This window comes from Euprymna scolopes, chromosome 35, assembly GCF_053919585.1.
Source record: "Euprymna scolopes isolate OS-2025 chromosome 35, ASM5391958v1, whole genome shotgun sequence".
Lineage (NCBI taxonomy): Eukaryota > Metazoa > Mollusca > Cephalopoda > Sepiida > Sepiolidae > Euprymna > Euprymna scolopes.
The window spans coordinates 30297912-30316504 of NC_136516.1; the positions used below are offsets into that span (position 1 = coordinate 30297912).

The following is an 18593-nucleotide window of genomic DNA, read 5'->3' on the forward strand; positions in this document are numbered from 1 at the left end:
TCACATTTCAAAATAGAATGATCTCCCCTTCATTGTTAGCTAAATTTTATGCAGAAAGACCTTTTATAAAAAAAAAAATTGATTCAATTAATATTTACGAAGTGATAACTAAAAATAAATCAAAACCAAGGTTTTTATCAAAACAGAGTTATCTCCCTTTCATATAAAATTTTATACAAAAAAAGTCTTAACGATTAGTTACAGTTTTTTAAAAAAATTTTATTCAATCCGTAATTTATTGACCAAACGATACTGCACTGATTAAATTTTTTAAAAAATAATAAAAATAGAAATTTCATATAGTTTAAAAAAGAAAGACAAGAAAAAAAAACGGAAAATAAATGTAAAAAAGAATCCTGAGCAACGCCGAGTAGATACAGCTAGTTCAGTCAAATTACACTAGAGAAAGTTACTCACCTCCCTCCCTCCCACCGTGGGATGATGCTCACCTCCCTTCCTCCCACCGTGGGATGATGTGACACAAGGTTCAGAAAGTGGGATTAAAGAGTCAGCATCATAGAAGAAGAGCGCTCTGGCCTGCAAATATCTGGGAAGCCCGGTCAATATTTCCCGGTAAGGATGCCTCAGGCAATTAGTAATAAACAAAGCACTTCTCAAAGAGATAAGGTAAAGGATGGACTTCCTAAGAACTGCACAAGATCAGCAAAGCCAACAAGGTAACGGCTTGAATTCCTATTAGATACTATTCTCAAGTGTCTAAGGTCTCAGTGTACACGAGTTAGTCAGAACAACCTGGCACGAGGATACTTTTCCCTAAATATTAATATTCAAAATCGCATTTTGTATCTGCAGAGTTATTAAGATTTCCTCTGCATGGATAACACACACTTGTTTTTATGAGAAATAATATACCTTCTTCAAGTGATGTTATCTCAAATAACAACACGAAACTGGATACTCCACCAGACCAGATCAATTCTTGTCCTGGAATCTGGTAAGACCAAAAGACCACAATAAAAATATAGCATATTTAAATGGTCAATTGGGAGGAGGAAAATTATGTTCACAACTTCTTTAGTAACTCATGGTTTGAGATGTAAAGGAGAACTTTAATGGAAAATTTGATGATATCTGTGCGTCTCGTATAGAGATCAGATGTTTGTCCCTAGGAAAGGGGCCGTTGATTTTTGAGAAATTTGACTGCAGTAAAATAAAATAAAAGAGAAGGACCGTTAACAGTTACGTTGTCGACGATTCTACGACTACCACTACCGAACAAAACACACAAAAAAAAAAAAAAAAAAAAAAAAAACACTCATGCAGTGACAGACAATACCAATGTCACTATCTACGTCAGAAAAACACAAATGGATAATCATAAACAAAAATGATGATTGTGTTAGACAGTAAATATTCAATTCATTTTTAAATGATAGTTGGAATTGTTTACTTTACAGACATCAGATTAATCACCATCTATTAATAGGTGTTACATTTTGATAATACATGTTATCGGTTTAATAACCACTCAAAAATCATCAATGGATGAACTATAACCTTTAAAACATTTAACAACTTACGGATTAAATGGTAAAGTAAAAGCTACATGACATTTTAAAGTTTGTATATCTACCCAACTGTCATGGCCGACTCTTCTCTACTCCAAGGGCAATAACTCCTACTTCTCCAGTCCAGGAAAAATAATTATTTTTTTTTAGGTGTACCTAACAATAGGAGGATCTCATTTGTCTAAATATGTACGTACAAACATAAAATAGCTTTATAGATAAGTAAAAAAAAAAAAAAAAAAAAAAAAAAAAAAACATAAATAAACCGAATTAATATATAATTTAGAAAAATAAACAAACCAACAAACAAAAAAAAGTTATAAAAGTAAAAAAAAAAAAAAATATGCGATACACTTTGTCAACATTGTTTCTCTTTGGCACATATTTTAAGATTATTACAGTTATCCAGAGGACTTTTCTCCGATAACGACATGACACAATTCTATAGAATTTAGTGACAGAAAAGTAGCAGATAAGTGGAGTAATATTAATTAAGAAAAGAAAATCTTGGAAGCATAAAAGAAAAAACGATTGTTACTGCTAAATGTTTTATAAATCAAGGCAATACCCATAACAGGCCTGGCAACTATGCAAGAAAACTGGAGAAGGTATGATGATTATTGTCCTGTCATATTGAAGTACTCTTTCTGGATTTGGTGGGGAGAGGTTTAAATTAGTTTCAGGATTTACTGGCAAAGAAGTGCAGATTTGAAGCTTTTGTTATGAATTTAATAAAATGCAAAATGCATTAAGAATTTTTATTTTTTCTGATGCCAGTCAATCATCCAGATTCTGATCCGTATTATCTTTTGTGTTGGAAACAAAGGAAAATGTGCAGAATGTTGGTGACGTCAATCGTGATGCAAGTGACATAGGTAAATAGACACAAAATTCCAGAGAAAGAGAAACAGGTGAAGAGATAAGAATGGAATGGATAGGTAAGTATATATTAAGCCAATGATACATACGAAGGCACACACACATGCAAAGTCATTAAAAGTGCCATAGATGTCGGAATTGCAGACTGAATACTATAGCAATAATGGACTAACAACTGAATTTTGTTATATATGGAGCATTAAAAAAACAAAAGAAAACTCTTAAAAACTAAAAGCATAACGATTGTACATGTTTTCTTTTGTGTCTTATGTGAACTAACAAAGGCAACTACAGCAATAATACATTCCAAAAATCAAAATCTTTCATTATGGGGTAGAAGCAGTGGCAATGTGGTAATGTCAGAGCTACCTGATAAATAGGAGTCAGTTGAAGATCCAGGAAAAGTCATTATTTAGGATCTGTCATGTCTGCCTTAGCACGTGGCAAGCAAAGACATGTCAGGTGCGGAACTGCAAATGAATCGAGTCAAAAATGAAAATGTTATTTTTGTGTCATTCTTTTGCATGTCTTGTGGCAAATCTTACTCAATATCACATGCAACTGCTAAGCCCTGCTGCTCTCAGTGTCCAGCATAAAAATCTGCAATCATGCCAGTCAACAAACAGCTGTGACAACTGAAGAGGACTTCATGCAGACCAGACAATCCTGAGGCACAATCCTTATGAGCTCTATGCAGAAGTCTGCCTCACCCAATAACAATAACAAAAAGCGTATCAGTAGGCAATAAACTAATTGATGGTGCTACAAACTGTCTCTCGTGTCTCAGTTATGTTTTGTTGATGCTACACATTTTTTTAACATTATTTTACAATATCTTCTCGAAAATTTACCCGAAACAATGTGTTTACATTATCAAATTCATTTCCTATGAAGAAATTTTTGGATGATATTTGCAGAAAACAAAAATTATGCAAAATCTTTGAAATCTCAAACATTTAGCATAATTTTTGTTTCCTGCAACATCATCCAAAAATTTCCTTAATTTATGGCAAATAAATTGATCTTTTTTTTGTATCTATTGAGTTATTCTATTTTTCTTTGGATAATTGCATTTATGGATTATTTTTTTTTAGATGAGGATCGTTTCAAAAGTAAAGCACTTTTTTATTCCACCCAAATTGATCAGAAAGCAATTGCAAATTGCATTGTTATGATGACTGAACTTATGCATTCATGACCTGAAAGTTCCATTTTCCTTTTGTAAACATTGATGGTGTACGGCACAATCACGTTGACACACCGGTTCTTGCCAGATCACCGAAGGTAAGCAACGTTGAGCCTGGCCAGTACAAAATGGGAGACCATTTGGCAAGGCTAGGCGCTGTATGTACCTTCTGGGAAGGTTGGGCAATGGGCATGGGGCCAGCACCCTCACCCTATAAAAAGAACTCGCTACAAAAGCATCTACAAAAGTTGTAGATGGCCTATGCCCCTCCAGGAGTTCAAGGGCTATGGATGGATGGATCGATGGATGGATGGAAATATTGATGGTGTGAGACTCTAAGAAAGCAACCTTAGTCGTCATATATGCGATGTGCGTCATATATTCTTGGCAGAAGTACATTGAGAATGGTGTTGACTATGTAGAAAAATAAATTCTCACAAAACACAAAAGGTTGTTTGCTTTAATGGTATCACTTCTGTCTTCGTAGTTCTTCAACTGTTTAAGTTAAAGAAAAAATAGGAGGCTTTACTTTTGGAATGACACTCGTAGTTGCCAGGTGTTTCTTAATACTAGGTATACTAGGTATTACTACTAGTTAATTACTAAATTTTATTAGCAAGTCCCTTGTTAAAAATGTTCTTAGTAATCATTCATAATATAAATCTCACTTGTTTGAATATATGGATGGATGTCTGCCTAAAACTTTCAACAGAGGCAACAGATTTTCACAAGATCGGTATAGTTTTGAAGCTCGACTTTTCAGATGATAAACATCGAAAAATTGGCTAAAAACATTAATTCCTTCATCTTCAACTAGGCATTTCCCCCCCCCCCATATTTTCAAAAGTTATCCCTTGTTTTTCGATTGACTAGCTTTAATTAAATCGTCGACACTTTCGGTTTGGCGATGGACGCAACAGCAAAGACGTCACTTTTTTTTCACATTCTTTTCCTCCTTCATGGTACCGGTTTGAGTCTACCTGCCTACTACCATTTTTTTTTTTTTTGCTCAACACACACCTCCAAACACCTGGGCAACACCAGGCACCCAGACTAGTTATTTACTAAAACTTAATAGAAAAAAAAACCCCAAAGAATTACATCCTTGAGAAGTAAATTCACCAGATAAACTTTTCATACAAAGTGCTAAGCCTTTATCCATAATATAAACACTATCCATAAATACATGTATATATGACAGCAGCATTTACTCTAAGTAGGTTGAACTAGCTTCCTCGAAAGGAAGAAGTTTCACGAGAATAGCAAGTTCACAAGCAATCTTCACTCACACATTATCCTGGTCAGGGGAGATGACAACGTTAGGTTTTGGCAGTTCTTGCAGGGAGATGTCGACATCCTCATACATACAGTGCTTATGATTTCGAAATGGTCACCCATTTTAGTACTGGCCAGGATCAATGTTGCTTAATTTTGGTTATCTAATGAGAACCTATATATTATTTTGTGCTGATTGTGCCGGATATAAATTCATGTATGTATTATATAGTAAAACAAAAACATGCATTCAATTAAAAAATAATAAAAGCGAATAGCTAATTAATGAAATGACCTTTTGCAAAGCAATATGCAAATTATCTTAAAATATTGATTGCATATGCATGCTAAGTATATTAGACAGTTATTAGTTTTCTGCTGGGGATATATAAATATGGCAGTCTGATCTTGGTTGGTTGGTTGTTTTTGTTTTACGGCATATCAATCCTTTTCAGATTATTTAATGCCAAATCCAGTGATTTCAAAGAACAATGTTTTAATAGAATATATTTGTTTTTTTTTTCAAGTCTGTTTCTATTTTACCCATAGTTGGGACCCTAACAGATACTACCACTCTGGGTCAAAGTGGACCTGGGAGCAATGGCAATTAAAAGGTGGCTCCACACTCCCCAAAGCCCGCAAGCTGGGGCCTCACCATCAGATATAGTTTAAGGTCATATCCAGGACCTCTGATCTTAGTATTAGTACGATAAGCAGCCAAATTTAATAAAAGTACAGAGTAAGGCTTTCACATGTTCCAATTGTTGATACCAGATGCACAGTTGTCAGGCCTATTGCAGGTATTACTGGTTCTTGTCTGGAATTCCACCCATATATAAAAAAAATAAAAATAAAGAAAAACCTCTATGATGTAAATACCCCTGATGAAACAAAAATATCATATTCTAGAAATCATGTGATTTGATCGAGTAGTTTCATTTTTATAAAGAAAATCATTTTTAAGTGATTAATGGGAATTCATAGGCATAAAGTTTGAATTATTGTCCAGTTGTCTCCCTTTGTTTTGTTTGGACTTTTTTGTTTAAATTGTTTTCAAAATGGCGGATAAGACAACCACTTTCTTGTTAATGATAAAATTAGATTTTCTTATTTAAAAATAAAACTACTTTAGCAATTTACATGATTTTTGGAATACAATATTTTCGATTTGTCACGCATACATACAGTTTTCTTTATTCTGTTTTTTAGTATGGGGTGAATTTTTTAAAAAAACATTTATAAAGAGAAATGAAAATAGAACTTTACTTAAATGGCCTTCTCTTCAACTAAAATGACTTAAACATTTGTGTTGAAATGACAGAGAGAGTGAGAGTGAAAAAGAGAGAGAGTGAAAGAGAGAGAGAGTGAAAGAGAGAGAGTGAAAGAGAGAGAGAATGAAAGAGAGAGAGAATGAAAGAGAGAGAGAGAGTGAAAGAGAGAGAGAGAGTGAAAGAGAGAGAGAGAGTGAAAGAGAGAGAGAGTGAAAGAGAGAGACAAAATCATAAAGATAGAATGATAGAGAGAGAGTGTGTTCTTGCTATTTTTTTAAATATTTTAATTGCAATTTGGAAGAGTCTAACAGAGAGAGAGAGACAGGGGTGCCGTTTGACAATGAACACCTTACCTTGTTTTCTTCCCTTTTTTACCAGTTGTCCTAGAATTGCAAAAAGAGAAATGAAAGATGGAGAAATTGTGTCCTGAAACTTAGAACAGCAAACACAAAGCCCTTCATTCATCCTCATTCAAAAAGAAATTCATTTCTGGTTTTCGATGATGAAAAGATCACTTTTGTATGATCCTTAAATGATACACATTAGTTCAAGTCGGACAAAACCCGCGTAAGCAATATTCATGCAAGATGAAAACTAATATGTACGACTACAGTCAGATGAGACAAATGCATGCAGTGCAGGAACCCTACACCCGTATGTCTGCAACGATCGAGTCAAATGAGACGTCTGCATCTAGTGTTCTAACCGCACAAAATCCCAAATGAGAATCACCTCAAGCTGGATGAGACCCTAAATCTGCACGGAATAGTTAGACTAAGAATCAGGTATGAATTACCTCGAATCAGGCATACCCGACATGTTGATCACTTCATGTCAGACAAGCACTCAGATGTGCATTAAACTAAAGTCAGACTAGACCCCAAATTTACATTCAATAGTGCTGGTCTAGACCTCAGGAGTGCATTAAATAGAGTCAGATGTAACACCAGATGTGCATCACATCGTCTAACGAGACACCAGATGTGTAATATATCATCTAACAAGACACCTAATATGCAATATATCATCTAATGAGACACCAGATGTGCATCACCTCATCAAACGAGACACCAGATGTGCATCACCTTGCCTAACGAGTCACCAGATGTGCATCACATCATTGACCAGGAAATCAGATGTGTATCACATAATTGAACAAGACACCAGACGTGCATCACCTTGTCTAACGAGACACCAGATGTGCATCACCTTGCCTAACGAGTAACCAGATGTGTATCACATAATTGAACAAGACACCAGACATGCATCACCTTGTCTAACAAGACACCAGACGTGCATCACCTTGTCTAACAAGACACCAGATGTGCATCACCTTGTCTAACAAGACACCAGATGTGCATCACCTTGTCTAACAAGACACCAGATGTGCATCACCTTGTCTAACAAGACACCAGATGTGCATCACCTTGTCTAATGAGTCACCAGACATGCATCACCTTGTCTAACGAGTCACCAGACGTGCATCACCTTGTCTAACGAGTCACCAGACGTGCATCACCTTGTCTAATGAGTCACCAGACGTGCATCACTTTGTCTAACAAGACACCAGACGTGCATCACCTTGTCTAACAAGACTCCAGACGTGCATCACCTTGCCTAACGAGTCACCAGACGTGCATCACATCGTCTAACAAGACACCAGATGTGCATCATTTCGTCTAACAAGACACCAGATGTGCATCATTTCGTCTAACAAGACACCAGATGTGCATTAACTCAATTTGGGTAAGTCTCCGGATGTGCATCACCTTAAATCGGAAAAGAACCTAGATTTTAATAAATTAAAGTTGAACGAGACTCCAGATGATGATAATTTTAAGTCAATGGACGACAATGAATTAAATTACCTCAAGTCAGACATGACTCATCATGCATAAGTAAAGAGTTCGATGAGGTCCCAGATGCACATAATTTGAAATCAGATGAGACCCAATGTGTTTCTGTTAATCATATTTGATTTTCTTATTTAAAAATAAAACTACTTTATTTACGTGATATTTTCAATTTGTCGTGTGTACATACACCATACAGATTTTTCTTTATTCTTATCTTATAATATGGGGGAATTTTGAACAAAGACCATTATTACCTTAATGTAAAGAGAAAAGGGAGATAACTTCTATTTACTTAAACGGTTTTCTCTTTAACTAACACGACTTAAATATTTGTGTCAACGTGACAGCAAGACAAAGATGAAATCCATTGTAAAAGTTGTAAGATGTTTATTGAAATTATTTGAAGAGAGGAGAAAAAAAGAGTTAAAGAAAAAGGAAAGTTAAGATGTATTTGGAAAGAGAATTAAAAGGAAGAAAATAAAGGCTATCGACGGTCTCAAACTGGTTGGATATTTTTGTTTAGTAGACCAGTCCACCCTAGGATTTTACATATGATCAGAAGAAAAAAAGTATAAAGCTTAAAATTATGGATGTGAAACTGAACACAACAGCCTTTTCAGAATTTTATTTCAGTAATGTACATTATCGCCAACACATCAATATAACTATATGTAAAAATTATGTTTTCTTTTAGATTACAAAATGAAAAACAGAATTTAATATTTCGTCTCTGTACGTTTTAGATTGCGCAATGAATGAAAGTGTTAAGAAATAATCAGTTGTAAGTGACATTCTTCTGGAGATTGAAAGTTTAATCTCCAGTACAGGCAATACTAACAATACAATTACAGATAACTTAAGACTTCTATTCAATTATAGATGACAGAATGAGAGAAACACTGATCCTGTTGACTAAATAAAGGGTTATGCTCAAAATTTCATACAGATTCCCAAGTTCAATATAAATATTCCCAGAATTCAACAGAACACACTTTAAAGGAAGTTGGAGGCTTTCATATTATTTGGATTCTACAGACGACTGTTTTCATTTTGAGTTTTATTTGTACAGTGTTTTGGTTGTATAATTTTTTACCTTCTTTAAATGTATCTTGTTGAACTCGAGGAATCTGCACAAAATTTTGAACAAAACACCTTTTTTTTTTTAAAACTCATGGGGGTAGCATGCTCTCATTCTGTCAGTCATGATTGCGTAAGAAGTCCTAAATAATCTGCAATTGTCTTTTTGAGTCGCCCACACTGAGGATTAAACTTCAATCTCCAGGAATGTAACTTTTATAATTGAATTTCACCAAGTACTCCTCAACGAGAGATGGCTAGCCTCGTCGATTAAAATAAAGGGTTCCGTTCGAAATTCCATACAGATTCCCAAGTTTGACAGAAAAATTCCTGAGTTTGACAAGATGCAAATAATCAATTCTTATCTCAAAACCTCAGAACTGTTGAAGTTTATTTTTTGTATTATTTTTTTTTAATGGAAATCACTGTAGACAAGGCATGAAGCTCTTTAATTTAAAGAGTTTAAAAAAATACTACTTCAAGTTCAAAAACTTGTCAACAATAAGTGTTAGATGGACTAGATTCTGACCCAGAAAACAGCAATTCTTCCCTCTTTGTCAGAAACATCGTTCCTGGAATGTGAGGACTAAAGGACAAAAAAATGGAAGTGAGACTTATGCAGTTGCCAAAAGTAAACTCGAGATCAACTTTCTACTCTCTTTATATTATTAGTTCTTATATTGACTAAAATGTTTGCAGGATGAGAATAGTAGTTCGAAGAAGCCAAATAAATGAATCTGGTGTTTGATTTTTTCTGCAATTGCAATGTCAATCGTCACTAATAAAAGGATTCTCCTTCCAAACAACTCTAGTTTAAAACAAATAATGATACTTGTTTCCTTCTATTGAACAACAGACTTGCAATCAGAACTCTGAATCATAACCAAATCAACTGAACATAAACAGTTTACCAGCCTAGGACACAATTATATATCAGAATCCTATGCCGGTAGGTAGAGATTATGTCAACTAGTATGAATTTCACATTTCTGAATTTGAGATGAGGATTGGTTATTCATATTATTAGGTTATTTGGATTCATCGGATCACTGTTCTCATCTGGGGTGTGATTTTCACAACATTTCAGTCAATGTAACTTCCGACCTTCTATAGGTGTATCTTGTCGAACTCGGGAATGTTTGTTAAGCTTGGGAATTTGGCCGGAATTTCGAGCAGAACCCTTTATTTACTTCACGGGGGTTGCGTGCTCTTGTTCTGTCAGCTATGACTGGATAGAGATCCTAAGTAATTCACAATTGCATTTTTTAGTTGTTCACACTGAGAATTGAACCTTCAACCTTCAGGAGAATCACTTTTTACAATTGATTTTTCCAAATACTCTAACCACTGTGCTTGCACGAATTTTAGGAGCCTCAAACCTATTTTATCCTAGTTGTAAATCTCACTTTTTATTACTAATTATTACTATATATTACCGTATATCTATATAGATATATTAATGTTTTTACTTATTGCTTGTATATTGTTTAGAATTAATGGTTCCCATATCACATTAAATTCTATACTAGGTCTACTTAGTAACTGGTTATTCCCCAGCATATGTGCTACTTCTTTCAGTTGTCTTACCCTCCACCGTTCTTCTGTCTGTAATTTCAGTGAATTTCATATACACAGTTCTTAGTTATAATTTTTTTCTGTAGGGGGATTGACTCTCACATGCTGTTTCCGGAGAGTTGAATAACTCCTGAATACTGTCCTGATGTCATATGGATTACATATTTGTTGAAGTTTTTCAGACAAGTCCTTCATATATGGCATACAAACTGTAGTGAGTTTCAGAGTGGGGCCCCTTTGCGTTTGGTCCAAATATCAATGGCTACAGACATGGAAAAGCAACGATTAAAGAACAAAGACCACCAACCGTGCATGTATGTAAAAATGCAGAGAGTATGCATTTGTGTGAAAAAACAATGTTTTGTTTTTCTTTTCATTTAACCGTTGTTCGTTCGATGAGTGTTTATGTAAATCTTACACAAAGGCACATCTGTCTGTGAGAGCCACATAGACGTAACTAACTCTGCATGCTCTACCGCATAAACATATAATACAAAAAACAAAAACAATAATGTTGAGTATTAATTTATTTTTATTTCGGACTACTAGTCTCATCTTTATTAGTTGTTGTTTTTCATCTTTTATTGGATTGTTTATTCACAACGTTTCGGCCAACTAATTTCTCTGGCCTTCGTCAGGTGGTGAAATGTGAATAAACAAACCAATAAAAGATAAAAAACAGCAACTAATAAAGATGAGACTAGTAGTCCGAAATAAAAATAACTTAATATATATAATGCTCATCTCAAAAAATGAATTCCAATTAAAAAATAATATATAATGTTGAGGTTTCTGAAGTTTTGAGATGAGGATTGGTTATTCATATTATTATTATTCATCAGACTACTGTTCTCATCTTGAGTGTGATTTTCACAACGTTTCAGTCTTCAGGTGTATCTTGTTGAACTGAGAATGTTTTTGTTGAATTCGGGAATTTGGACAGAATTTCAAGCAGAACCCTTTATTTACATCACGGGGAACCAGTAATTATAGACAATAGATAATATATATAAGTAAAAAAACATTAATATATATATATATATATATATATAAAAAGAGAGAGAGAGAGAGACGTTAATATATAGTAATAATTAGTAATAAATAGTCATATTTACAGCTAAAAATAAAAAATAGATTTAAGGCTACTAAAATTCATATTAGAATTGTCCGCAAGGACCCATAATGCAGTGGTTAGAGTATTTGGAAAAATCAATTGCAAAAAGTGATATTCTTTGAAGATTCAATCTTCAGTGTAGGCGACCAAAAAAATACACTTGCGAATTACTTAGGACCTCTATCCAATCATGGCTGACGGAACAAGAGCACACTACTCCCGTGATATAAATAAAGGAATAAATGATTCCGCTTGAAATTCCGTCGAAATTCCAGAGTTTGACAAGATACACTTGAAGAAGGTCAAAGGTTACATCGAACAAAACGTTGTGAAAAATCACACAAGATGAGAACAGTAGTCCGATGAATCCGAATAATGTCGAATAAAATGGATTCTCACAATCTGAACGTTTTTCTAACATGAACTTGAGAAAAAATATTAACCTCTTACTAAATCCATGACTTCAGTTGTGTTAGCTATAATATCCAGGTGTTTTAAATTTTTAGAAATTCCTTAGAAAATCACAGATAATTTTGGATCTTCAAAATACTTCAAAATAAGTTTGTAATAGTTTCTATTAATAAAGCAACAACTATTACCACTTTTTTTGTAAAAGATACAATATACAACGCTTATTGTTAAAAGTATAAATTATAGGTGAGGTTTGAGATACTTGTAAATTATAGGTGAGGTTTGAGATACTTATAAATTTGATAGTATTATTCTTAACACCGTTATTTGTGAAAAACTAGAACTAAAATTAATCAAAAGCCAAAAATGTTCCACGTATGCATTGCATACCTAAAATGCACAAAAAGAACAGTTGGCACTAGTTTCATTGTTGTCTCCACGATATGTATCACAAAACCTTTAATGTTGCAATATTTTTTACTACTAATAGGGGTATGGTCCCTTACAGTTGGGAGATTCTATTTATAAACGCTGCTGCTAGAAACTGACAAATCAAATTAATTCACGTTTTGCTATCAACCAATCAGAAACCAGAATTGCTCCATAGAAATTAAACCTTTTTAGCAAGCTTGCAAATATTTTTTTCGTGTCAACACGAGAAAAATCTTTTGCTCTTTGGCTACAAAATTTTAAAGTCCGGACCTGTACAGAACAGTTGTCTATTGAGAACTCCTTATCTCCAGGATTTATATAGAACAGCTAACCATCGGAAACTCTTCTGAAACTAAACATGGCTTCCAACTCACGACTTTATTAAAGCTATGTTTAAAGTTTTAAATTAATTAGTAATCAAAGAATTTCCACAAAATAAAAAACAATAAGGAAATTCTTTAGCAATAAAAACCTTTTTTAGATAGTAAAATTTAATTCTGCACACGGACAGACAGACAAGGTCGACTAAACGTATTACTTCAATGCATGCGCAAATATACATTTATATGTTTAAAAATGTTATTTTTTTTAGTTTCTACAAGTGTACGGATTTTGCTCAGATAATAATGAATAATGCTAGAAATGTATATATTTTGGTTTCGATTCTAGTTGATGGCATCCACTTCATATTTCTATTTTTTTAAACTTGGAATCATTACTATATATTGGGTACAACATAATAATCAATAGAGAATTGGCTCTATAATAATAGAAACGAAATCTGCATGAATTTAAATATCATATTTAAGTGGACTTTACAAGCGGGCAATGTGGGCAACCTGCTTTTTGTTAATAAAAATGATATATCTAAACACTTATAATTGCAGACGATTTATTAACGAGTTTGAATGCAATAATGATAACGAATAATTTGAAAATATTTACCATTTTATATATTCAGAGGAGTTAGAATTAAATTGTGAACACACAGGAACATAAGCTAAATTTCTTGATTTGGATATAAAACCTGAAGATAAAATACTTGTCTATAAAATGTTTGATAAAAGAAAATCTTTCCCCTTTCATGTTGTTCGTATGCTGCATAAAAAATAGTACTTACCATGTGTATATGTTTTCGTGGGAACATCATTATGTGAGAGTTTCTGAGAATAGCTTATGTTACTTTAAGCTAAATACATTCTATACTCCCAGTTTCTGTTTTCGTAATAAGAATGACTAAATAAGATTGTGATAAAAATAAAATATTTAGACAATCGCCAGCCATCTTGATGCTTTAAAGTTGTATCAAATTAATCAAAATAAACTGATGGAGCAAATCGCAAACTGACAAAAGTGCAATGAGAATGATATTAGCTATATAGAAAAATAAATTCTGAAACACAAAACGTATATATCATAATGATTCTATAGGTGACAATTTTTAGGAGAGGGATATATATATATATATATATATATATATATATATAGAAACTATAATATAAAGTATTTCAAAGCATGTCAAACATGCAGCCCATCTTAGACATGCTTGCAGCCTACATAAATGATTTTCGTTTCTCTCACAATTCATAGGCAGGGGTTTGGTACGTTTTGGTGTAGTAAAAGTGAGAGGAGATAATTTTCAGTCAAGTTTTATATTAAAAAAAACATCTAAGCTAAATAATAATTTAGCCTAAATGTTCTTTTTTTTTTTTTTTTGTATGCGTGTGCCTAACTACTAAAATTAACTAAAGTTTCCTTATTCTAATGTGTAGTTTTTATGTTTTTAAAATTATATTTTTTATCAAGTGAGTGCTACCATACTTCATTTAAACTGAAAGTTGAATAGTGATAGCGAATTTTGAGGATTATCTACCTTTAAAAATGCGGTAAAAACTTCTTTTTTTTTTAATCTGTCTCTAAAAAGGAAAATAATTTTATTTAAAAAATGTATGAAAGATAAAGTCTATTTAATTACAATCTTTTGTAAATCAAGCATGGAGCAACTTATTTATCATTAATTTTTGTCAGGTAAGCATTTTTTTTATTTAGTTTATTCAAATTTTTTAAGTTTGAATTTGACTTTTGAATTTAGTGAAAAATTTAATTGACAAAAAAAAAAAATTTTTAACAGCCTTCATTCAATCAAAGTATATTTTTATTTTAAACTTTTTATTGTTTAAAAACTTTCATCTTTGTTGGTTTTATTTTTTAAAAAAATAATAAAGTCTCAAAATGCATTTTTCAAGTAGTAATGAGCTGGTCAAAAAAATATTAATTTATCTTTTCAGCTGGTCCTATTACCAATTCGTCATCAAATTAACACTTTGTCATAATAGTTAAAGTTTTGCTTACATTTTTACAATTAATTCAGTAAATTAAGATATTTATTTCTTTAAATAAAATTGAAATAAAATTTATTAAAAATTTATGGATTAAAAAAATGAAATTTAAATATGGCAATTTTCGAAAGGTTATAAAATTTAAACTCATTTGTAAGTAAAACAGGACTTGTTAAATATTATATTTTGTAAAAAATATTTTAATTTTTTACTGATATTTTATTTTTAAAAAACAGTATTTGTTTTTCTTGAACAAAATATTTTAAAATTACAAAGAAAACGTAACAATTTTTAAACTTTTCTAAGCTTGAAACTTTGTTTATATTTTCTTAAACAAAAAATATTTATGAATCAATAATTTAATACCAGTTCTTTAACAAAAAGTAAAAAATTTATTTTTCTGTCAATTTTAAAAGAATTTCAACTTGAGTTTTTTTTTTAATTAAACTAAAAATATTATGCTATGTTTTTTTTATTAAACTAAAAAATATTATGCTGTTATGTTTTTTTTAATTAAACTAAAAAATATTATGCTGTTATGTTTTTTTTTAATTAAACTAAAAATATTATGTTATGTTTTTTTAATTAAACTAAAAATATTATGCTATGTTTTTTTAATTAAACTAAAAATATTATGCTATGTTTTTTTAATTAAACTAAAAATATTATGCTATGTTTTTTTTTATTAAACTAAAAATATTGTTTTTTTTAATTAAACTAAAAATATTATGTTTTTTTAATTAAACTAAAAATATTATGTTTTTTTTATTAAACTAAAAATATGTTATGTTTTTTTTAATTAAACTAAAAATGTGTTATGTTTTTTTAATTAAACTAAAAATATTATGTTATGCTTTTTTTAAATAATTTTTTAAGCTAATTAAATGCTAAATTAATGAAGTTAATTATTTCATTATGTGCATAACAACAACACTCTTCAGGAAATTGATTGGTTGATTAGTTCAGTTCGAGTTAAGTTTCAGCTAAAATCAAAATTATTTTATTTCTAACTACAAAATATTTTTTAAGATTTTAATCCTTAAAAAATTAATTAGAAAATAATTAACCAAAAAGAGTTTTGCAAAAACATAATAGCGAAAGCCTTTGAATTCTTGTTGATGAATGTCAGTTATGAATCTACGTATAACGCATTTTTTGCTATTGCATTGAAACAGATGAAAACTGTAAAAATTTTCATTATATTCTTTTGTTCAACTACACGTATATTATTACTTGAATTTGCCCATGTTTTGAAATCAAGAAAAAAAAATACCAAAAATTTTGTCACTCCTACATTACACGAACGGTGCCATTGTTAGGTAATAATTCCAATATCTTCTTGGTCAAATAACACAGAAAATAAATAAGATTTTTTTTTTCCAAACACCAAAAATATGTGAAAACCCAAATCTCCATTGTATAAAAATGTATCAATACATAATTGTAAAAACATTTATTGAAAAGTCTGTGTAAGAAAATATAATTTTAAACAATTTTTGAATTAAAGCAACGTTGGATTTTTTTTCCCTAAACATTTTTTTTATTAAAGTAAAAGTAAATTTTTTTTTCCGAACAATTTAATAATTTAAATGAAAAAAGGGTCAACAAAGTTTATATATATATATATATATATATGGTAGTTTTCATTTTTAAATTAGTAAACTATTTGAATGGAACGAAATGAATGAACTTGGTTGACTTATTGTCACTTTGACCGAGAAGTGCCAACTGACAACAGTTTAGTGAAACACAGAAAAAAAAAAAAAAAAAAAATGGCGCCGTCCATGTAATGCAGGCGTGCCAAAATTTTTATTAAAATGTGTTCAACTTTTGCGACTCATGATAATACAAATCAACTCCTATGAATTTGGCATGCCTATTATAGACCATCATTTGTTTTTAACCAAGGTCTTGATTCCTTAACTGATGAGATTTTTGCAAGTATTAAAGCTTTGTTTTACGGCATATCAACCCTTTTTGCAATGCTTAATGCCAAAAACGATTTATTGAATTCAAACATTTTTCTTTTTAATTAATTTCATTTTTAACTAATATTTCACCACGCATCGAGGTTAAAAACCGCTCGAGGGTTGTAGGTTCATACTTTTCTCCAAATGCATTAGCATGTAGATGAAGGAAACTGATTACACTGTTTATCTTGATAAGAAGTATACCCCTCCCTCCGGCGACAAATGCATGAAAGTGATAGAGAAAATAGTTACCATTTCTGTAGACGCTTCCTGGCCTTTTTTGCTAGTCTGGTCAATTTTTTAGACGCTTTCTTGTAGATTGCCGAAAAATCGATTTCACTGAAAAAAAAAAAACAATAAATAAATAAGGAAACATTATGCTGTGATCAGGGTTAACAAAGAAAATAATCATAAAAAAATATTCCTTACAAATATTAAGGTTAAAAAAAAATGGCTAGGTAGAGTTAGTAAGTCAAGTTTCATTAGTTCTTGTTCTTTTTATAAGAGAATCAAACGATTCCATTCCATTTAAATCATTTAGGTAACATATGACACGAATGGATGAATCATTTATTGAAAATGAATCACAAATTTTATAAGTCGTGAGAGTTTTTTTTTTTTAAAAATCTTTAGGAAGTCAAACATGTGTTAAAGTCATAATTTCTTATTGTTGTTTGACATATTTACACATTGACTTATGGCTTTCGCTCATTTTATTGTATTTTGGTTTTATACCACTGTCAACTAAGGGAAATGTATGCAGTGTGATGATTGAAGATTGCCTCGGCCTCCTCCCCAACCAAAGATTGCCTCGGCCTCCCCCCCCAACCAAAGATTGCCTCGACCTCCTCCTAAAACAAAGATTGTTTCCACTTCTTCCCAAATGAAAGATATACCCAGCTCTTTCCTGAAATTGAAAGCCTCACCTCAATTTAAAGCTTCCCTATTCTTGTCCTCCCAATCCTATCCAATACAATGACAAGATTCATTCGTTTGTTGAATTATGTATTTCCCAATCATTGGCCAATGTGGTGCAAAGAATTTATATTCTAATGTCACCAAAAATTAAACTATTCTTATGTTATTCATTCATTCAACAGGTTGCCATAGTTACTCATAGAAATAATCAATATCAGTGATTTTGTGGTGAATACGTTCTCATAAAAAGAAATTATGGACTCGTATTTTGAATGGATGAAAAAGTTGATCTTTTATTATGAAAATAGTTATAATTTAAAGTAAAAAGGTTCTTGACTAGACAAAGAGAAGCAATGGTGGGGTTTCTTGACTGAGAAAAATTATGCTAAAAGGAAGATGGTAGACATTCTGGGTTTTTGACTGGGAATTTATATTAGGTGGGTTTATCGGTCGAGGAGAAATTACCTCAAGGAAAAGGAGTGAATAGAATGGTTTATCGACCAATGAGAAATTATGTTAGGAAAATAACCATAGCGTTTATTATACTAACAAGAAATTACGTTAGGGATCGAGCTAGAGAGCATATTAACCAATGAGAAATTACATTAGGGAAATAATCGTAAGTTTTATTGACCAATGGGAAACTACTTTAGGGAAATAACCATAGCCTTTATTGACCAACAAGAAATTATGTTAGGGGTCGAGTTATAGGGCATATTGACAAATAAGAAATTACGTGAGGGGAAGAACCATAAGGTTTA

General features: G+C 31.7%; 1 protein-coding gene across 7 annotated transcripts in view; it reads right to left on the reverse strand.

Annotated features, from left to right (window-relative positions):
• The window catches only part of LOC145259781 (uncharacterized), a 353454-nt gene that overhangs the window by 17016 nt on the left and 317845 nt on the right, over window positions 1–18593 (reverse strand). For 5 of the 7 annotated variants that reach the window (XM_080117540.1, XM_080117541.1, XM_080117539.1 and 2 more), the window contains exons 3-4: window positions 17167–17253; window positions 6494–6523 (exon numbers count right to left, since the gene is read on the reverse strand). In XM_080117540.1, coding sequence (XP_079973666.1) covers window positions 6494–6523; window positions 17167–17253 — 117 coding nt within the window. The remainder of the gene's footprint in view (window positions 1–6493; window positions 6524–17166; window positions 17254–18593) is intronic. The other 2 variants (XM_080117545.1, XM_080117544.1) reach the window with 1 other exon arrangement.